This window comes from Mastigoproctus giganteus, chromosome 13 (assembly GCF_048544385.1).
Source record: "Mastigoproctus giganteus isolate SK-2022 chromosome 13, ASM4854438v1, whole genome shotgun sequence".
NCBI classification, from domain to species: domain Eukaryota; kingdom Metazoa; phylum Arthropoda; class Arachnida; order Uropygi; family Thelyphonidae; genus Mastigoproctus; species Mastigoproctus giganteus.
In genome coordinates this window covers 132,632,409-132,653,634 of record NC_143587.1, presented here as the reverse complement: position 1 = coordinate 132,653,634, position 21,226 = coordinate 132,632,409, and the positions used below count along the sequence as shown (strand labels likewise).

At 39.1% G+C, this 21,226-nt stretch overlaps 1 protein-coding gene across 1 annotated transcript in view; it reads left to right on the top strand.

The window, feature by feature from the left end:
- LOC150076450 (voltage-dependent calcium channel gamma-7 subunit-like) overlaps positions 1-19,929 on the top strand; it is a 305,179-nt gene extending 285,250 nt beyond the window's left edge. Inside the window, exon 4 of the mRNA XM_090387543.1 lies at positions 18,901-19,929. Within this exon, the coding sequence (XP_090243669.1) occupies positions 18,901-19,439 (539 nt within the window). The 3' untranslated portion in view covers positions 19,440-19,929. The remainder of the gene's footprint in view (positions 1-18,900) is intronic.
- Positions 19,930-21,226: the final 1,297 nt, after the last annotated feature.

The window sequence follows — 21,226 nt, the reverse complement described above, 5'->3', positions numbered from 1 at the left end:
AATCGTTCCGAAAAATGTCGACTCCGACCCATTATTTTTGAGCCTTCACCAGTGTCACAGATTAGTCTATTCCTACACAAGAGATGTTGCTAATGTCAGTAATAAAATATAGCAAGCGGAGGATGCTGATGAGAGGGATAAATAACGAGCTTGACAGTGTAATAGGGCAGAACAAAATAGCAAGGGAAAGAATTAGAGCGTGGAAAACTAATGAAGCCTATTAGAGCTACAAGTTGATCTGTAATCGTAACGCATAAAACAATTAGGCAGGCAAAGGCAGATTTATAAGAAATCGCTAACTAAGGGAGTAAGAAAACGGACATTTTCACATAGGTGAATGAAAAAAGAGAAGGCCGAATCAGATTGGATCCTTGAGTAATGGGAGGGAAAAGATAACTAAAATGATGTTGCAGATAAATTGAATAGATACATTTCATCGATATTTACAGGAGAAACTGCGCGTGTGAAGTTGGGAAGCATGAAATGAACAGTACTGAAATTTCAGACGATTAGAAAAACCTTTCATCGTTAAGACGATCAAAAGAAATGATGCAATCACTGAACTCGGGAGAAATTCCTTTCTATTGGGAGGTACCAGTCTATCGCCAGTAGACATACCTGGTTCTAACAGCCAAGTGGGTAAGTGCTTACTAGTCAGCATGATTTTAATGGCAAAGGAAAATATGGAAAAAGCAATGACAAAGAGTGAGATTCAGAATAATATAGATAGAAATGGATTTCTGAAGAAAACTCAGCATGGTTTTTCATAGGGTAAATCTTATTTAACCAAGGTGTTCGCTGTTTTCACAATCACTCATTAGCTAGATGTAGGAAAGCGTTCTTTCAGTAAATCACTTGACTCAGTCCCACATCAGAGGTTATTGTATGTAACATGAGGTTTGTGATTAATCGTTACTTTTCATATGTGGCTAAGGTAAGAACAGCGGTTCCTAAAAAATTTTCACCACTATTGTTTATGGTTTTCTTTAATGACATCGACGAAGGGATATAGTGCGTAATTTAAAGCTTTGCAGATTATGTTAAGAACGGTAGAGCCGTTAACGGTCAGCGTCAACCGGTGCAATACCATCACTTTGCTTATTGGTGGAGGCTTGAAGTGGTGGAACCCATGTTTAGTCTCCAGAGCTAAGTTCCGGTCAACCCTTCCCCATCTCTTCCATAATGCAGTATGATTGGTGACTTTTGAGGTTATGGTGAACATCGTGGGGAGATCCAATCTTCCTTACATTTCGAGGGTACAGCTCGACTGCAAAACGGTGTTTGCAGTCGAGCCGCTAGTTAGTACACCGGACCGAACCTATTGTAACTCTTTAGGAGGCTTCCGGTTCAGCTAGTGTATAATCTTGCTATCTCTACTCTACCAGATAGTGACTGGAGGGAGTCCGAGTAGTGTGTATGCGAGGACCATTGTCCAAGCCACGTTACGTCAAGGATCTCGGTATATTCTTACCATATGTACGCATATCCAAAAATTTCATTACTTCATACAGCATGTCCCACCCACTTTTTTTTTCTTACTATTGAATACACAATGAATTGTCAAACTAATAGATTGAGCTTATCTATGAAGAGATCTAAACCTCCCAAATACTTCCTAATTAATTTTACAAATATACGTGGTCTCAATTCTAATCTCAACAATATTCGTTTCCACTTGCAGTCTGCCAAACCCCATGTACGTTTTTTGAGAGAATCTCAGATATCGATTGATTCAAGTACTGTTCATCTCAGTTGTCCAAATTATTCGCTGTATGATTCTTTTCGACTCAAAGGTGGTACTTCTACATATGTCCATGTACCGATAGTCCATGTCAGAAACTTGGTAATTTGGAATCTCCTCGTTTCGATCTTCTCTGGATAAAATCTCTCTACCTCATTCTGTCAAATTCATCTGTTGTCTCTACCGTTCTCCCAACTCCACTAATCACTTGGAGCTCTTTGACTTCCTCTCTTTGCAACTTGACTTTCTCCAGTCCAACTTTCCTAACAGTGAGGTAATTTTCCTTGGTGATTTTAATTTTCACAACTCCAGCTGGCTTCCATTTTCTAGTCACACCAACCCAGCTGGTCGAGATGCTGAGGCTTTCGCAATTACTAATGACCTTGACATTGTTCATTTACTTACAAGAATACAGGACAATCCTAACCATACAGCCAACACGCTTGATCTTTTTCTCACAAACAACCCTTCTAAGTACACGGTGGAACTGAGAGATCCTTTAGTGACCTCATATCACAAATTGGTGATTGTCTATTCTCCAATGGAGCCTTTATCTCATGGCTATTCCCAACATCGTATTGTTTGGCATTACAAGAATGCAAAATGGGATGACCTGCGAGATTTATTTTCTTTACGTCAACGTTTGCTCAGATCATGTCAGTGAAATTATTCTTGCAGGAATGGAATCCTTTATCCCACACTCCACTTTAAAATCTCGTCCTTTATCTAAACCTTGGTTTTCCAATAAATGTGCTAAGGCTGTTCAAGAGAAGAACGTTGCATATCGTATTAGCTTGACTCCAATTCTTCAGTTCCATTTTCTGCTTGCACCAAAGCTCGTAACAATTGTAAAGCAGTCATTAATCAGTCCAAACTAGATTTTGAACAGGCTAAGAGTAGAAAACTTGCTTCTTGCCGTAATGGTAGCCGAGCATTCTGTTCTCTTTCCAAAGCTATTGCCGCAATTTTTAACCACTCTGCTCGCACATCTGTCGTATGCAGATGGTTCTGTTGTCATTTGAGCCAATGATAAAGCTAGCATCCCATTTTTCTTCCAACTCATGTATTAATGATCTTGATAAAACACCTCCCACCATTCCCAACAGGCTCCATTCAATGCCTCCTGTGGTCTTCCGTCAAAAGGATGTCAGAAGAATTTTGATGAACCTTGATGCTAAGAACGCTCCAGGTCCTGATGGTATTTCTCCACTTGTTCTCAAAACCTGTGCTTCTGAACTTACTCATGTTCTTTGCCGCCTTTTTCACTTTCTTATTCCAAATGTGTTTTTCCTTCTACCTGAAAATTTGCTCATATGCAGCCAGTTCCTAAAAAGGGTGCCAAATCCCTACCATCCAATTATCGTCCCATTGTAATTACTTCTACTCTTTCTGAAGTAATGGAGAAATGAATTAACCGCCAACTCTTAAACTACCTAGAAACTTTCCGTCTGATCAGCGATCGCCAGTATGGATTCCATAAGTGTTGATCCACTGGTGATATTCTGGCTTATGTACCCATTTATAGAAATTCAATGGAAACGTTCGGTGAAACACAAGCAGTTGCTCTTGACATCTCAAAGGCTTTCGATCGTATTAAGCATATAAGTCTTCTAAACAAGCTTCCATCTTATGGTTTGCCAACTGCTTTTTGTAATTGGTTATCCAGTTTTCTCTCTGATCGCTCACTGAAGGTGATGGTAGATGGCTCTCGGTCTTCTAACTTCTCCACTAATGCTGGTGTCTACCAAGGTTCAGTTCTTTCCCCCCACTCTTTTCCTCTTGTATATTAATGAACTTCTTCCGTTGACTGGAAATCTTATACACAGTTTTGCCGATGATAGCACATTGCATTCCACTTTCCATATTGAGAAACCTTGCCCTGTTCAATCAGTGTCAAATCCTCGAATATCTGCTACCAATTCCTTAAATGCCGATCTTCAGGTAATTCTCCAGTGGAGCAAAAACAACTTAGTTGATTTCGATCCTTCTAAAATTCCGTATTGTCTTATATTTCGCAAAAAGAATTCTTCTGCTCCTATGCTTATCTTTGGTGACACTCCGATTCTAGGCAAAATAATATATCTCTTCTGGGGATTACCCTGACTTCTACTCTCTTGGCACAAGCACATTACAAATATTGCTTCCTCTGCATCTGAAAAACTATTTGGTTTTTCTCTTTCACTCTCGGAGTTAATTTTCTTCCAAACAGCTGCTCACTCTGTATAAATCGGAAATCCGCCCAACCATGGAATATTGTTCCCACATCTGGGGTGGTGCCCCCAAAACCTCTCTCAGGCTTCTTGATTCCATTCAGAAGAGGGAAGTTAGGTTAATTAATGATTCATCTCTAACAGAGTCTCTCCACTGTGTCTCATAGATGTATTGTTTCTGCTGCATGCCTCTACTACAGAAACTTCCATGGGCACTGTTCTTCTGAATTAGCTTCTATAGTTCCCACTTTCTCTTTCAAAACAGTCCGAACACGTGCTGCCACCGTCCAACTTCAAACTCACAGAACCAACCTTTCATATTCATCGTTTATTCATTCAACTGCCTTTTTCTGGAACAACCTTCCTTCATACGTATTTCCTGAAAATCAGTCTACAGAAGTTCAAGTCTAATGTCAACAAATATCTTCTTTCGTCTTCTCAACCTCCAACCCAAGCACGGTACTATAGGTTCTAATACCTCTCGTGTTTGGGGTTTACATAAAAAGAAAAAAAAAAGCTATTCTTCGTAATGTCGCTAAGCTTCTCAGAAGTCTACTCATCAAGAGATTTCTTACCTTCCAGCAAGGGAATCGCTGCATCACGAAGTAGGAAGTAGGCATACTCCAAGATGGATGTCTGTCGGCAGTGCTATTTTCGGCAATATTTCTGCCGTTAATGAATGCGATACCTGCATTTATGGCCTATGCCGATGATATCGTATGCTATCTACCAAGCCCTGCTAACAAATGGCCATATTCGTTGACTTCGAGGGAGTTTTCGATTCTCTCTTGTGGGAGAGCGCTCTCAATCGTCTTACCAAAGCCAAGTGCTCTCAACAACTGTTCCAAGTTATTAGACGCTATTTCCAAAATAGACTCATGCAAGCAATCTCGAAACAGCAGTCTCTCTCAAGGACCATCTCAAGAGGATGCCCCCAGGGATCAGTTCTGGGACCCCTATTCTGGAACATAGTTTTGGACAGCTGGCTCACGCAAAAACCTGACAATATTTCTTCAAAAGACCTGGAATTCTTCTAATTCCAGGTCGATCGCGTCTTCAACTGGAACAATCAGCCAATATAACTTTTTCTGAGCTAATCAAGTGGTCAAGCATACATAAACTGCGAATATCTGCCACAAAAACAAAACTGATGGCTTTTAAGGGCAAGTTAGATTACAGAAGACCTCCAAACAAAGAACGAATCCCTTTTGTTCCTGAATTGAAACATCTTGGGGTAATTTTAGATGACAGGTTAACCTTCTCCTCTTATATTAATCACTTCGCCTCGAAGATTAAGAAGTTCACTGCAGCAATTATCCTCATTTCCAAATCGGACTGGGAACTAAATAGGAAGACTCTCTTACTATATTATACAGCAGTATTCGTACCAATAACAACACATGCTTCGGGAGTCTGGTTTCATAGAGCCGTTAATGTTAAACTCCGTTCCAAGCTCATCTCCATTCAACGGATTATGCTGCTTGCCATGCTCCGGTCCAGCAGGACAGTGTCCTCTGCTGCTCTACAGGTCTTACCACTAGACCTGCATGTCATCTTCAAAGGACTATGCTATCGTCTAAAGCACAGAGTTCCCGGCGAAATTCTCGGCTTCTCATGCAACTTTACTGCTAACATCAAAGACGAGAAACGGAGGATCGGGAATGAACTTATCAGTGTGTGGCAATCACGATGGGATTCCAGTACTACTGGTCAAGTCACCCGCTCTTTTATTCCTGCAGTTACCTTCCCTCTCAACAAGAACGTCCGCCAATGGTTTTCTCCCAGCCTAACAACATCGTATATACTTACTGGGCACGGTTCCATCAACTCCAAACTATTTCAATTTGGCTTGTCTGACACCAATCTCTGCTTGTGTGGTGGTGCTGAGGAAACCTGGACGCACATTCTGTATCGCTGCAGCCTGTACCACGATGACAGATCTACACTACAAGCTGCTGTCAGCAACTTCTCTGAAGGAAATGAAGTGGCGCTGACTGAAAATTCTCAATCGTTCTCAGCTCTACAACAGTTCTGCTCCGCTGTTTTCGCCAAAAGAAAGCAACTCTTCTCAAGTGTATCAACAACAAGGAACCAACCCAACACTTGCAATGTCTATCGATATTTCTTAAAGCTGATATAGCCTGCCATTACTTTTTTTTTTAAGCTGGTACCCCAGTTTGGGTAGCTGTGGATACAGGATTAGCTAACACCCATTGGTATAGCACTACCTCCAGTGGGTGCGGATTTCGTTCTTCCTAGGACAGAAAAAGACTGTTGTCTTGGGGTTCCTGGGCCACAAGTAATACTTCTGATTAGTTGCGTGATGCGATTTGCTGTGTGAGCATGTTACATGTTCATTACACTTATAACATTGTAATTAACACCATCATATGTATGTATCATATATATCATTGTAGATATATCTATGTATGTACATAGCGGATTTGCCAGTTTCTGGCTAGGGGCCGCTTGTTGTTTTTGTTAATTAAAAAAAAAGCTCACCACAGCCGGCAAAGAATCTATCGAAGTCTGTTCTTCTTCCAGTCACATAGCTCCCTGAGGAGCTATTGTGGCCATCAACAAATTCCTCTAACTGCATCGATCGTGTGCTATACGAGCAGCATCGCAAAGTGTCATGCCAGAAGTTCACTGATCCCATCCTTCCACCTAGTTGCAGGTGTTCCTCTACACCTCTTCCACTCGGTTTTTCCTTCCATTATATTATTCAACATAAAGTTTTCCCTTCTTATTATATGACCAAAAAACTTGTTTTCTTTTGTTAATGTTATGAAGAATTTTAAGCCTGCCAATTTTATTCAATACCCACTCATTTGTTCTTCGATCCAAATAAAAAATACGCAGTATTCTCCTGTAATACCCCATTTCAAATACCTTAATTTCCTTACTGTCAATTCGTTTCTGATTCCATCCTTCACATCCATAAGTGGCAACTGAAAAAATTAAAGAATCAATGATTCTCAGTTTCGTCTTTAGGAGCAGATCGTGTTTTCTCCATAATTTTATCAGATCAGTGACCAACATTTTAGCAATTACCTGTCGTCTCTTTACATCGTTTGCGCAGTCACTAATTTTATTTATTCTTGACCCTAAGTAATCAAATTCATCAACTTCTTCGATATCTTGCCCATTAACCTTCACTTTACTGGAACCGAGATTATCACCAATCACCATAATTTTAGTTTTACACACATTCAGAATCAATCCTTTTTTTCTTACTTGCTTCACATACTCTCCTCAGAGTTTCTTTAAGATGATCCTTAGAATTACAAATTAGCACAGTATCATCTGCATAACGAAGATTATCTTCAGTCCTCCAATTTTTATGCCAGTCTCTAACTCTTCCAAAGCTTCACACACACGATATCTTCGGCATAAAGATTAAAAAGGTGAGGTGACAAAATTCAGCCCCGCCTGACACCGTTACATATTGTGAAAAGTCTGTTATCCTCAACAAATATCTGTCCTCCTCCTGTAAATACGCCGCCTTTTTTTGGGATTAAACTAAACCCGGAAAAATCAAAGTACATCATCTCACCGAGAGCACAAGCAGACCTCAATCCCGCAGTCTCGCTGGAGCCCTCAATCGCGGGACATCTACTCGTAGCCGTTCATTCAGTTAAATTCTTAGGGGTGATAATGGACGAAAATTCCTTTATAAGGATCAAATCCAGCAACTGCTCCTAGAAGAGCTACGGCCTTCTGGGGCATGAAACTCGACCTCTGCAGATTTCATAATAAAGAAAGAAGGAAATCTCTCCTCTACTATTTCAACTCAATTATCGGTTACGTTATTGAAATTGAAGTGTGGTCCGCAGCTCCATTGTCAAGAATGAAGATACCTTGGGGTCTAGAATTCTGTGTCCTCAAGTGGGCCAACAATTGGGCTCAACTTCCTTATACGACATAAAGATCACAGCTCTGTAAAAATCTTAGCTACACCCCAGCCCAGCACTTGGCATATGTGCGGAAACTCACAATGGCACTCAATCTGTGCTCCGCAATTCACAGCTTCATAAACATCTGGGAATTCGTGGGCTGGAAAAATCCCGGGTAGACCTCTCAGAAACCCTTCAGTGTTCTGCTCAAACCTGCAGAAGCTCTTGACCTTCAAGCGGCACTTTCCCAACACCATCATTGGTGCACTGAGCTCTACCGACATTGATTTTAATCTGTGGTCCCGGGATTCGGCATACAGAGAAAAAAAGAAAATCTATATTCACGTGCAGTCACCACTCCTTTAACTGTCATTAAAACAAACTGACTCCAAGTGAAATATATTCAGCAGTTATCGATAACTCAAAGCTATTTTGGGTTAATATTATTTTGGAGAAAGCAATAATTTCGCTGTGATTTATGAATTCTCTGAAAGTTATATGCATTATATTGTTGTTCTGTGTATTATATGGATGTCGTATATATTCAATGGATGTTCTATGCAGTTTTTCTACGTTTTAGCAGTATGTATGTAAGTAAATATAATGTCTCCAATTAGACTGTTAGATTCCTCTGGATGCCTGTAACGCGAATTGTATCCTTGTAAAATTGTGAATAAATATTATTATTATTCAGGACGACTTAGACTTCAGGGACTGCCAGAAAAATGGCAGCTGTGTTTTAATGCGACTAAATTCAAATTCTTACACTCGTGGGATAACGACTCCAAAATAACTTATGCATTTGGTGGGTTTGAATTAAAAACAGTAGACGAAGAAAAGAATTTGAAAGTTACGATACGGTTAGACATGAGTTGTCTGTGCAGTGTGGACTGCAGGCAAGGAAAGCCCATGGTGTCCTGTTGATGAATATCGAACATCTGCTATTGAGTTAGGGAAATCATAATCTCGCCATATAACCATATTAACCATAACCATATAAAGCACTTGGAATACTGTGTTCAAGTATGGAAATCGCACCAAAAAAAGAATATTGAGCTTTTTGAAAGGGTCTATAGACAGGCAGTGCCCCTTGAGAGATCAATGAGATGATCACCTCATGAGGAAAGACTTCGAACATGTGAGCTACACGGTTTGGTAACTAAGATACCTTAGAGGAAATTTGATTGAGGTGTATAAGGTTCTGAGAGGAGAAAGTAAAATAATTGAGCGTGAAATTTTAAATCTTATTGATGATTCCAGAACTAAGGGCCACAAATTCAAATTACAGGAAAAGGTTTAGATTGGATTTCAGGAATTATTCTTAAACCAGCGAGTTGTTGATTACTGGAATAAGTTTCCTCCATGGATGGTTGAGGCTGACAGCTTGGAGGGATTCAAAAGTAAGCTGGATAGGTATAAACAAGGAAAGATTCAAACAAAGTAGTTTATTTTATATTATTTATATGTAGGCGAATTCGTTATATGTAGCAGCTCCCCCTCTTCTCTCTCGATGTTTAGTCGATTCATCTTTGCTAATGAGAGAAAATCTGCATTTTCTCTTAACTAGTCGCACCCCCTTCTTGCTGATCTGTCCATAATATTCGATTTGACCATCTCATGTGACCATCTGCACATTATGCCTGGTGGCATTTCCTTGTTTTGCTCTTAGTTGTTTATGCTAATTTATTTTTCTCTAAAGAGCTGTTTATTAATTGGTCTTTATATCTTTGATTTCTTTCATGTTTATTATTGCCTATTATTATTATTGATTAACTTATCGCCATATTTTATTATCCCCAATTTATTAATATATTTAATATGCCAGATACGATTTTGTTGGAATAAATAATTCAATTTACGAAATAATTTCATAAAGTGCATTATTTAATAATACTCTCAGCTACCATGGCGTTCTTATAGATGTAATTACCATATATATACCCCCAGCACCTTCATATGACGCCATCCATGAAATATCAAACTGGATCATTAACCAGCTTCATCCTTCAGCTATGCACTTTGTCTGTGGAGACTTTAATCTTCCTCCCCAACTAGCTAACCTTCAGCAAATGCTCCTGTCAAACCTATCTTGTACAGGGTTACAAATAATTAAAGACCTTCCGACCAGAGGTAACAATCAACTAGATCTCATCCTTGTCTCTTTTCCTTGCACACCTGATTACATGCCAGAGACTTATTTTAATTCGGACCACAAGCCAATTATTGTTCTTTTACAGATATCTGCTCCAAACTTCAATGTTGTGAATTCAATTAACACCAGAGTAATAGTTAGTCCCAGATTTTTGAGCACTGTGCTAAATGTGTTGAGGCTGCCTCTGCCATCCCGTGGTCAGTCCTAGAAAACTGTGATCTTGAAATTGCAGTAAATCTGCTTACTAATTGGCTTAAGACGATTGCGACATTTTCAGCATCAAAGAGAATTTCTATTATGCCTCGGTCCAGAGCATGGTGGACTCCCCATCTTAATTTGAGCTTCAAATTAAAACAGCAACTCCACAAAATGTGGAAGCGGTCGCAAAGTGTTCAAGACAGGATAGCCTACTCTAGATCCCGTACAACATTCAACAGGCTGAAATTTCAAGCAATTAAGAAGTATATAGACACCACCCTTCGTAGAGGAAAAACCCCCTACTTTGAACGGCCTTCTGATTTCCCACAAAAACTTGAACCTAACCAGTGGCTAGACTTTATATCTAGATTTGCATCGAACTCGGAACAATGTGCTCATCTTGAGACACCAACAACTGAAACCCACCTGACATGCTATCTGCAGTATCAATTTCCAGGGAACAGCTTTTTGCTGCCATAAATTCTACACCGGCTTCTGCTAAGGCAGGTGCAGATGAAATACCCCAATTCATTATTAAATGTCTTAGCCCATACATTTTGGGTCCCCTTCTAACTATCTTTAATGCTATTTTGTCAAGTAATTTCTTTCCCCAACAGTGGAACATCGACCTTGTGTGAAGCCTAGACCAAAAATTCAATCACCTACTCTTCCCAAGCACTCCCGGCCAACCTCCAACGCCTCAAGTCTTCTAAAATTCCTAGAGAAGATACTTCTCCCCATTCTAACTAAACAACTTCTTCCACATCAGCCTCCTCAAATCCACTACTCTCTTCCTCATAGATCCACTGTGACTAATCTCTTAGCCACCACCAGCTCCATCCTCTCTGCGTTTGAATCTCATGCAGAGCTTGCAGTCACCTATGTAGACCTCGAAGTAGCTTTTGACTCAATAAACGTTCCTGCAATGCTGAAGCTACTTTCAGACCATTATCAAATCAAAGGAGACACTCTACAGTTCCTCACTTCACTCCTTCAAAATAGAATAATCCGGCTTACTGTCCACGGCCAAACTTACGAGCGATGTGTCTCTTCAGGCGTGCCACAGGGTGGTGTCTTATCCGGCCTCTTATTTACAGCGCTTATCTCGCCGCTTGTTGAGTCCAGGCATGATACTCTATGTTATGCTGATGATATGAAACTCCTCACACTGATTTCTCCACATGATGATCTTCTTATGATAACAGCATCAATTAACAATATACTCCTGGAATTTGCAAACTACCTCAACCAGTTTGGACTAAAAATAAATCCAGAAAAGTCTGAATTTATGATATTCTCATTAAAGAAAACGCCTTCCTATATTCAGCCAACACTACGCAATTCCCCTATTCCCATCGTCAAGAAACATACTGATTTGGGGGTTGTTTTTGATCCTAAGCTCTGCTTTGGAAACCACATGGAAAAGCTGCTCACTCAAGCAGCTCGACTCCGATGGATGGCCAAACAGCATTTACATTATATTTATGAAGTAACGACCACCAGAAGATATATAAAAAGCACGGTATACTCTCCGCTTCTATATGCTGCAGAAGTATGGGCATCTGCCGCCCCTAGCACAATTCGACCACTCTTTTCTACTAAGTTTTGGCTCTTAAAATGGGCCATAAACAAACAAACTTCCTCCACAGTTAAGGACAACTGAAACGGCCAGTTTGATAAAAAAAAAAATTCACAGGCTTTCCACGCTAATTAGGGTAAAATGCCTTACCACAACTGTAAAAATGATCACTGGAAAGATCTCGGCACCATCACTCTGGGACCTGTGCTCTTGGAGAGTCCCTCAGCCTTCCCTCAGAGCGACTCCAACTCTATGCTCACATCTCAGCCGTCTCCACCTATCCGATAGGTTTCTGCCATTTCAGCTACTTTCATGTGCCCAGTCTTTGGATGCTGACCTCAATAAGTTTTCTAGTGATAAGGAGTACAGACGCCGCATCCTTAAATTGTACTTCCCTGTCCCTGAGTCTTCTCCTTGAAGCTCGCCTTAACGCCGCAATCCAGCAATGCGACATGAAGATGGCTTACAAACCAACCTTGCAGTTTTCCACCTATATATTCTTTGTACATTGTGATGTTTTAAATTGTATTATACTTTGAGTGTTGAGCTGTATTTACTTTTTATTCGTTCACATATGTATTTTTATATTTAATTTATTAATTTCTTTTTCTTACATATTGCAATATTACTGTTAACCCCTGGCCTTGTGGCCGTGAAGGGCGACATTGCAATGTATCCATTGTATTACTATTATTATTATTATTGCAATAAAGGTTTCTAAATTCAGCTCTTTTAAATTATATTAATTCGATATTATTTCAAAACTATTAAATTTTTCTCGGCCTCACCTAATAAAAATTATTGACAATGTTTATTGGAGCTCTAGTTCATCAAGGTTTGAATTTAATCATTTCTTATTTACAACGGAAATGAATGTTATTTTGAAAAATTCTTAAAACTGATGTTTTGAAATAACTTCATGAAATAAAAGTTAAATAATTTTTACAGTTAACTCCAGCATTTTTTCAACTATCGATCTTCAGGGTCGGGGATGTGAATTTACGAATCATTGCGTCGAATTCATTTTCGGTGGAATTTTAGAGTTAATAGCACACTGACTCAACCTGTTGTGTCAAAAGTTAGCCAGAGAATGACGAGCTAACAAAATCTCCGCCTACGCTGCTTTCTAAATGCACGAACACGACCCAACTTTAGAACTACGAAATGCCCGCGAGTCATTCTCTTTATCTCCAAAAACCATAGCAACCGCCAATGTTATTTCGAACATTTGTCACTGGTGGTCAAAACGAAAGTACTAAAAGTTTCTTAAATGTGTCACGGGCTGCGTGGCAAAATAAACTCGAGAAATATTGAACTTCCTTAAGACTTCTGACCTCACACAAATAAGAAAAAAAATAATAATAATAAAATAAAACAGTCTGGAGAATTAGGAAGAGGCTGAAGAAGATTAAGTGAGATGAAGATAATGTAAAAAGGTTTTTGCTTCATTTCCATAGGAAAGAAAACTATGTGATTTTTAAAAAATATGGTAAAAAAAATAATAATAAATTCATGTACATTAAAGTTTCCAACTTGTACAAAAAGATATTAACCTTTTTATTTTCTCCGTTTCTATTCCAATAATAGAAATTATCGATAGCATCTAATTTGTGTAATGTTTGTTATTTTTAGATTTAGAATGTGATTATGAACCTTAAGATTTTGATTAATCTAATTACGAACCATATCAGATTATGCGCCATCAGACAGTTAAGTCAAAATCATTCTTCATGCAATCAACTGCTCTTGCTGACACTGGATTAATTATGATTATATCCCATAAAAAACTCCATTGGTCTTAAAAGTCTATTGTAAGGCGATTGGAATGGCTACACGAAAATTTGCAGTGGCCCCTCTTTTGTTGTTTAGTTGCAGAAAGTCCCTGCACATCTTAAAGCTGTGCTTTGTCTTGTTGTAATATTTAAAATTTATTCCACAAAGTCGAAGTCCAGAGGATATTGCATTATATTCAAGAATGTTTTTATAGCAGTCTTTTTTTTTTTTTTTAAGTTCCTTTAATGTGACGAAGTCACCCACTCCAGAAAAACAGAAGCAACCTCAACTCATGATGGAACCACCAATGTGCTGCAATCGTGCCACAAACAACTTGGCATGATTTTTTCTTCATTGATCCTTTCACATACACGCTATACTTAGATCCAAAAATTTCAAATTTGGATTCATCTTCCAACTTCTTTTCAACACTTATTTCTTGCCATGTTTACCACGAAATAATACACAAAACTTACACCAAATTATCTTTCTGAAGGATAGGTATTAGATTTTATAAGTTGAGCTACAACTCCCCAATTTATATTATTGCAAAACAATCTAGAATTATTTATAATCTTCTATAATAATATTGAAACAATAGTCCCACTATCTAGAATAGTGTAGGATAATCTACAATGTAATCTACGATTCTAGGATCATCTACAATGTCCAACACTACAATGTTCTATTACATTCAGGAGTCTTCTACACCTTTATGGAATACTTTCAATTATTCTAACTTTTTTTAAAATAATTCTTAAATATTATTTAAGTTTTTTTGATTTTTATACATAGTAGAAAATATTTTAATGAAAATTGGTAAACAAGTTGGTCCTTATTTTAATAAAAAAAAATTTGAATATTAAGGAAAATGAAAGGTGATTCCAAACTTTTAGACGAGGGTGTTTATGTGTATACGGTATATACATTAATTTGGCTTTGAATTAACAGCACATACCTAATACCACGTGAGGCCACTATTTGCAATTAATACAGCCCGTACACGTCTTGGCATACATTCCACAAAGTGTTGCAAGGTGTCCTGTGTAGTGCTACTTATGCATTGCACACTGTTACTGGTAATACCCTCACATTACCAGGTGGATGACCTTTGCACTTCGTCTGCTAATCTACTGGATCCCAAACATTCTCAGTTGGAGTGAGCTGGGTTGAATTCGGCAGCCATGTCAGGATGGAAAATTCATTGTCATGTTCCTGAAACCAGTCAGCAAACTGCCGGGCTTGTGGCACAGCCCTTTTTTTTTTTTTTTTTTGTTGATAAATCGTTGGCGCGCAATTGTCTGGATACAATGTCGTCGTGAAGGGGTGCACTTAGTCGGTGACAATAGAAAGTTTAATGCTACCATCGAGTTGTTGATTAACGGCGATCAGTGGACCTAGGGAATACCACGAAAACTGCCCACGAACCATAACATACTGCCTCCAGCCCGCTGAACTACAACGCTTCATCCAGGTGACAAGGCCTCCTGTGGCCTTATCCAAATGGGGATACGCCCATCAGCATGATACAATTGGAAGCGGGATCCAGCAGACAAGGCGACAGAATTCCACGTGTCGTTGGTGCTAACGTGTCCATGCAAAGTACAGTTTCTTATATCTCTCGGTAAGCATGGGTACTCTGGACGACCGTCGGTTACCATATCCTCTACTAACTAATCTCCATCGCTGCTGTGTTACTGGACGAGGCACACGACGCCAATCCCTGGCCTCAGTCATACTTGACTGTCCCAACATGTCATCTTTGGCTTGTTGAGCCAGTCATGGAAGATAGACTCATGACACCACAGAATGGGAGTACTTAACCATTTTGGCTTTTGTCGAGATACTAGCACGTGCAGTAAAGTGTGTTATTGTCATACGGCACCAGGGTTTCCCCCATCTCCGCGTTGCTTTCATTGTGGGTGAACCAGTTCTCTGGGAAATGCCAGAGATTTAAAAGTGTGAGGGACTTGTTCATGTGTAGTGTCGTGTACCGTTGTTCATCTGGTCATTTAGCCGCTAGATCCCTGCTGAGGCCCAACGTTGCCCCACTTACGCCCCGTGGAGGCAGACCAGGAACCCAGTAGACTCAGTTTTACTCTGGCAGGTCCTGCCGCTTACTTTTCTGAGATTTCAGCGGCTAGGACCTAAAAAAAAAAAAAAAAAAAAATCCATTAGGTTAGTGACGATGCACACACACACACACACACATATATATATATATATATATATATATATATATATATATATATATATATATATATATATATACATACACATGTACAATTACATATGCGTTGGCGTGGGGGTATGATCACTAAGGTTGTTATGCCGAATTTGGGCTCAAAGGATTTTTGGCACGTTAATTTTTGTTGTGTGGGGCTTTCGTTAGCGTAAAGATAGAAATGGGGGGAGACAGAAGACTGGGGATGGGGGTGAGAGACAGAAATATGGGACCAATAGGTAGCCCCAGTTTTCAGTGAGGCATGCCCATGCCCGACCACAGTAGAAGATGTAGGGTGGCGAGAAGGGGAGGGAATGAAGGTCGTCCCCTCCCCAAGAATGTGGGAATAAAAGATGAAGGGGGCTAGAGTGCCCTCTTCAGGTAGCCGTCAGTCTGTTGGCAGTTATGCTGCTTTTTGTCTCTTCTCTGTTTTCAATGTCACTCATGGGGTAATCCCCGTCCTAACGTCTTTTCCAGTTGTCAGCGTTCCATTTGGTCGAGTCTGGTATCCCGCGAATTTCGATTTTCTGCTTCATCTGGTAGCGTTTCTTGCCAGTCTCTGTGTTGATTGCTGTAGTTGCAATTAGCATTTTCCTCCTGGGGAATAGATCCTGCGCGAAGAGGGAGAGCGCCCTGTATTCTTCCTCTGAGTCCAGGAAGTGGGACTCCAATCCCTTCGGAAAGTATCTGATTCTTGTTATGAGAGTCCCTCTGAGGTCCTCATATTGTGGGCATTCATAAGCTATGTGGCTCCAGCTTTCGCTCTCCCCGCATGTACAGCTGGGATCGTCGGTGAGACCCAGCCCGAAAAGCTTTTCATTGTAGGGGCCATGTCCTGTTAACAGCGTTGTCATGCGGTACCCTGGGAAGTACCACATCGGTTGTTTTGGATATATCTTGCAAATGTGCGGTAGGAATTTTTTTGTCACTTCTCCCTTCTCCCTTGGTAGTCTCAGTCCACCTTCTCTGCCAAAGGTTTAGGAGGTGGGTCTGTAACCTGACTTTTTCATTCTTTAGGCTGTTCGCCGGATCAGTCGTGTAGCCCTGGTGGGTGGCAGCCACTCCCCTGGACAGCAGGAACAGCAACCCTGCCTGGATAACCTCCAGATCCATGGGGAGCACTCCGGCAAGCACCTGCAGTGCTGGGGTGCTTACTGTGCTGCAAGCTCGCGTTGTTGTGAGTAATATGGTCCTTTGGATCGTTTCAAGTGTTCTTCTGTTCACAACCACAACGCTGCTGCATAGGTGATTGCTGGTAGGAAAGTTGTTTTGTAGTGTATTGACAGGGTTCTACAGGTCTTGTCCCCACAATCATTCCACATTCGAAGTTATAACGATTCTGATGCTGGCCCATTCTTTCTCGCAGACACCCAAAAACTCATCGCCACGTGTGCGAACTACAATCAGTCGTTCCCGACTTTCACCGGCGTTACAGACCAATCTATTCCTACAAAAGGAAGCGCCACTGATGCAAAGCCAGCTCAGTGAATATATCAAAATATTTGTGATAAATACTATTACACTATGATTGAACAAAGTTAGGCGCAATCCTTGTTTTCTTGCACTTTTAATTTTAAAATCTTTACACTTTAATATCGTATTCTCACTGTGAACGTATCCTTTACAGTGAGGAGACGCTGTGCATGTGAGGCTGAGCAATAAGAAATTAGCGATATTAAAATTACAGCTGAGTATTTATTAAAAGAACTTTCGAGCCTATAGACAAGCATGGTTCTTGGAGTCGTGGCATATACTTCAGAAATTTTGAAGGAGCTGATTATTAAGATTAATTGTGATTGCTTCGTTGGACTGAGGAGATTTTCTGAAGTGTGGAAGTGCCAATATATCGCCAGTACATTGCGGTTTTAAGAGCGAAGTGAGTAACTATAGTTCGGTGGTCAGACTTTCACTGGTAGGGAAAGTCTTGGAAGCAGCAATAAAGAGGGATATTTAGATAGAAATGTTCTTTATCGTTTCAGTATAGGGACATTTAGATAGAATGGAATCCTTATTAAAAAAAAAAAAAAACAACAACAAAAAAAAAACATGGTTTTATGACAGCTGTCTAACTAACCCGGTTGGCCACTTTGACATAGTTATTTATTTATTTGTTGTTATTATTGTTCAACAATTTTCATCATAAGCTCTCGTCCGAGGTTTCAGTTATTTTCTCTATCTCAGCTTTGCCAGGCGTCTTGTAATATCTTAGATATTGAGTTTGGAGATTATCAAAGCCAAATGCCATCAGTAGCTTTGCATCTGGCTTTGCTTCATCTGGTCTCTTTGAAGTCATAACGATAGACGTTGTGTATGTTTCCGTTAGTTTTAGGTGTCTCTATGCTTTCTGCCGCAAAATTTATTGAGATCAACCAAGATCAGCTAACGAGATATGTGAGTTGCAAAAAAGATGTGGTAAATATAAATGAAATCAAATAGAGCAATTAAATACCAAGGCAACTCGTGGCAGAGTGCCTCCAAGAACATGAGATCGATACGCTAAGTAGTAAACTTAATTTGCTTGATGTGCTACCTATAGAATGAGATTATACCCTTCATGTACAGTAACTTTAAGAATTAATTTGATGGTTTAAACTTTAAGTACCGAGTAGGCACAACAAATTAAGAAGAGAATAATCTCAATTCTTTATAGCGCTCGCCGTTTAATGAAATCGCGTACATTTTTTTTTCTTTCCAATTTGTTAATCAGTATTAATAAAATAACTGGCTTGTTCCCAAGTTGTCTGTTAGAAATATCAAGGACTTTGGGTAATTCGAATTTTTTTTGTTTTCGCTTTAATGGCCGGCAATATATGATTTACATTTTACCCACGGCTGATTGTTATTAAGTTTTGTGGTTTCAACTGAAATTATTTAGGTATGTCATGTTCTAAATCAAAAATAAAAAAATATTTGTCTTTGAATCTTTGCTTTAAAATTATAATATCAAGATTTTAAATGCTTATTAACAAATGAATGATTAGCATTTCGAAGAATAATATTAAACTTCCTTATTAAATTCAGTTCAAGCAGTTCTGAATAGCTCAGCATTATCACTGCAATTGATATTTATTGACAACCTTGAAACCATACCTTTGTCAGATTTTTAATGGTATTTCTCTACTTTCAGGGTTACTAGTTCTAACAGGAATGGTAATTTACATCTCCACCTTCAAATCCGAGGTTGGAAACAAATTACGGCCCAAGTCGTCATTTCAAGGACCTATATTCCAATACCACTACGGCTTTTCCTTTATGCTAGCAGTAACTGGACTAATGATGTGTGAACTGGCTGGTACTTTCACCATCTTTCTCTTCATAAATTGGCACAAGGCGGAGATGAAGAAGAAAGAAGAGCGTCAAAAGTATGCTGACTTTATCCCGCCTGGAGAGGACCATGTGCCTTGTCGACGCCACAGAGGAAGACGGAGCAGTAAAACACGTGAAATGTCTCGAGAGGGATCCCCTTGTCCGTCGACCAGTAGAGGAAGACACAACGCCCACACCGCAATCCCTATGTCGGAGTCCATGCGTGATCTGGCTTACTATAACTTTCCACCCTTCTCGAGGGACACTACATGCAATACCGTGTCCACTACTGCTGATATCAATAGGGAGTACTCTCGCGAATTTTCCTTTGAAATATTACGGCGCACGACGCCAGTATGAGAGTAACTGTGTATCTAGCCAGCAAAATGAACAAACCAATGTGTACCTGAAACAGCAAACGTGGTTTTTCCATATCACATCAGATGTCCGAATTGATGGTCGCTATACTTATCAATAGGACGAAGGTTCCTGCACAATTAATTCGGCAAAGAAGCCCGCCAAGAGTCATGTACAAGAGGTGTATGTTCATCAAGAATGTTTGTCCTCAGACGTTTGTAAACTCGATTGTCAGTCTTCCTGATGCCGTTGACTCTAGCAAACCAATTGCTTTAAGATGGAAAGGTCTGAATCCTTTGGATATGTTAGGTGTCCAGAACAAAGCACTCATAAGACTGGACCATTTCTTTGTTTGTTTGTGTTTTTTTACTAAACTGCATGCCCACTTACCATATTTTGTACGTGACCTCCCCTTTCCCCACCCTCATCTCTCCACGTTTTCGATACTAAAATCTCCTTCACCTCTCCTTCCCAGTTGCCTCCTCCCCCTCACACAAACAGATACGAGCTACTCGATCGAGTTTCTCACACGATTTTCCCTGTGCCTTCCATCTTGGCGTTTATTCTGATTTCGATCTTTAGTAAGGGATGAATGTAAGTGAAATAGTATTAGGAAAAGAAAGGTGATGTCATGTTTAAAGAGTGAGAGAAAGAGAGAATGATAAACAATTAGAACTATTGATTTATCGTTCTAAATATTAGCAAACCTATTTCTTTGCAAATTCAGGTGAAGAGTTCTTATAGTTAATTTACGCTTATGAGTATTATTATATAAAATAACTTGCCAGTTTTTTATGCTTTACAGAAAACTACATTAAAAAGAAAAATCTAAGTTCGACATCACTTTTCATACAATGTCAAAAAAAAAATAGTCTTATCTTCTCCTCTTCATACTTTGATGGACGAGTTAAAAGGGACTGATTTAAATTCCGAAATGAAATGCCCTTTTCCCATGTGTTTATGCAATTTAATTATCAATACAGACTCAGGGATTTTGAAACAGTCATTGTACGATCTCTCTACCCAAAAGAAGCAATTATTTGTACATGACTCTGCTTTGCATTCACTATAGTAATTTATATAATATGAATGGGGGTTTTTTCCACAATTATTACTATCAGATCAGATATTTTTGTAGAATGACCGAAAGAATCAGACTTAAGGACTTAAATATTAAGCTAAAGAACTTGGCTTGGGGACAAAACTCTTATTTCTAATATTCTTTTATTGGAATAACATAATGAATATTAGATCGTTTACTAGCTCTTGCCATTCAACATTTACTGTTAAGATAAGTCATAAGAGCTGATTTGTTTTAAACAAAGTGCGCATGAAATTCATTTAACAAGCCTAAGAAGGAACTATAGATACATAGGTTTATTAATTTATACTTCGTACAATGGTTGAATCCTTTCAGTTATTTATAATGAAATAAAAACAATATTCTTAAAGCTTACGTAGAGATGCTGTAATTACACCACTTCTGCTGCTTTTAAATCAATGCATATAATACTACAATGAGATAATATCGCTATGAAATATAAAGCATAAATTTAGTTTATCGAATAACTAAATTGGCTTAAAATGTAATTGTAGCATACGTAATTTTTGGAAGAGTAAATCTATTCAGAACTTTTATCCAATTGTTCATGTACATTGTTCTAAAATTGATATTGCTTCTTTAATCTTTCCAAATTAACACGTATTCGCTAAATTAGATTACGTATGTTGGTAGCAGTACAGGTTTTGATTTATAATCAAAATTTTCCTCAATATTCTCAGTTTATTCC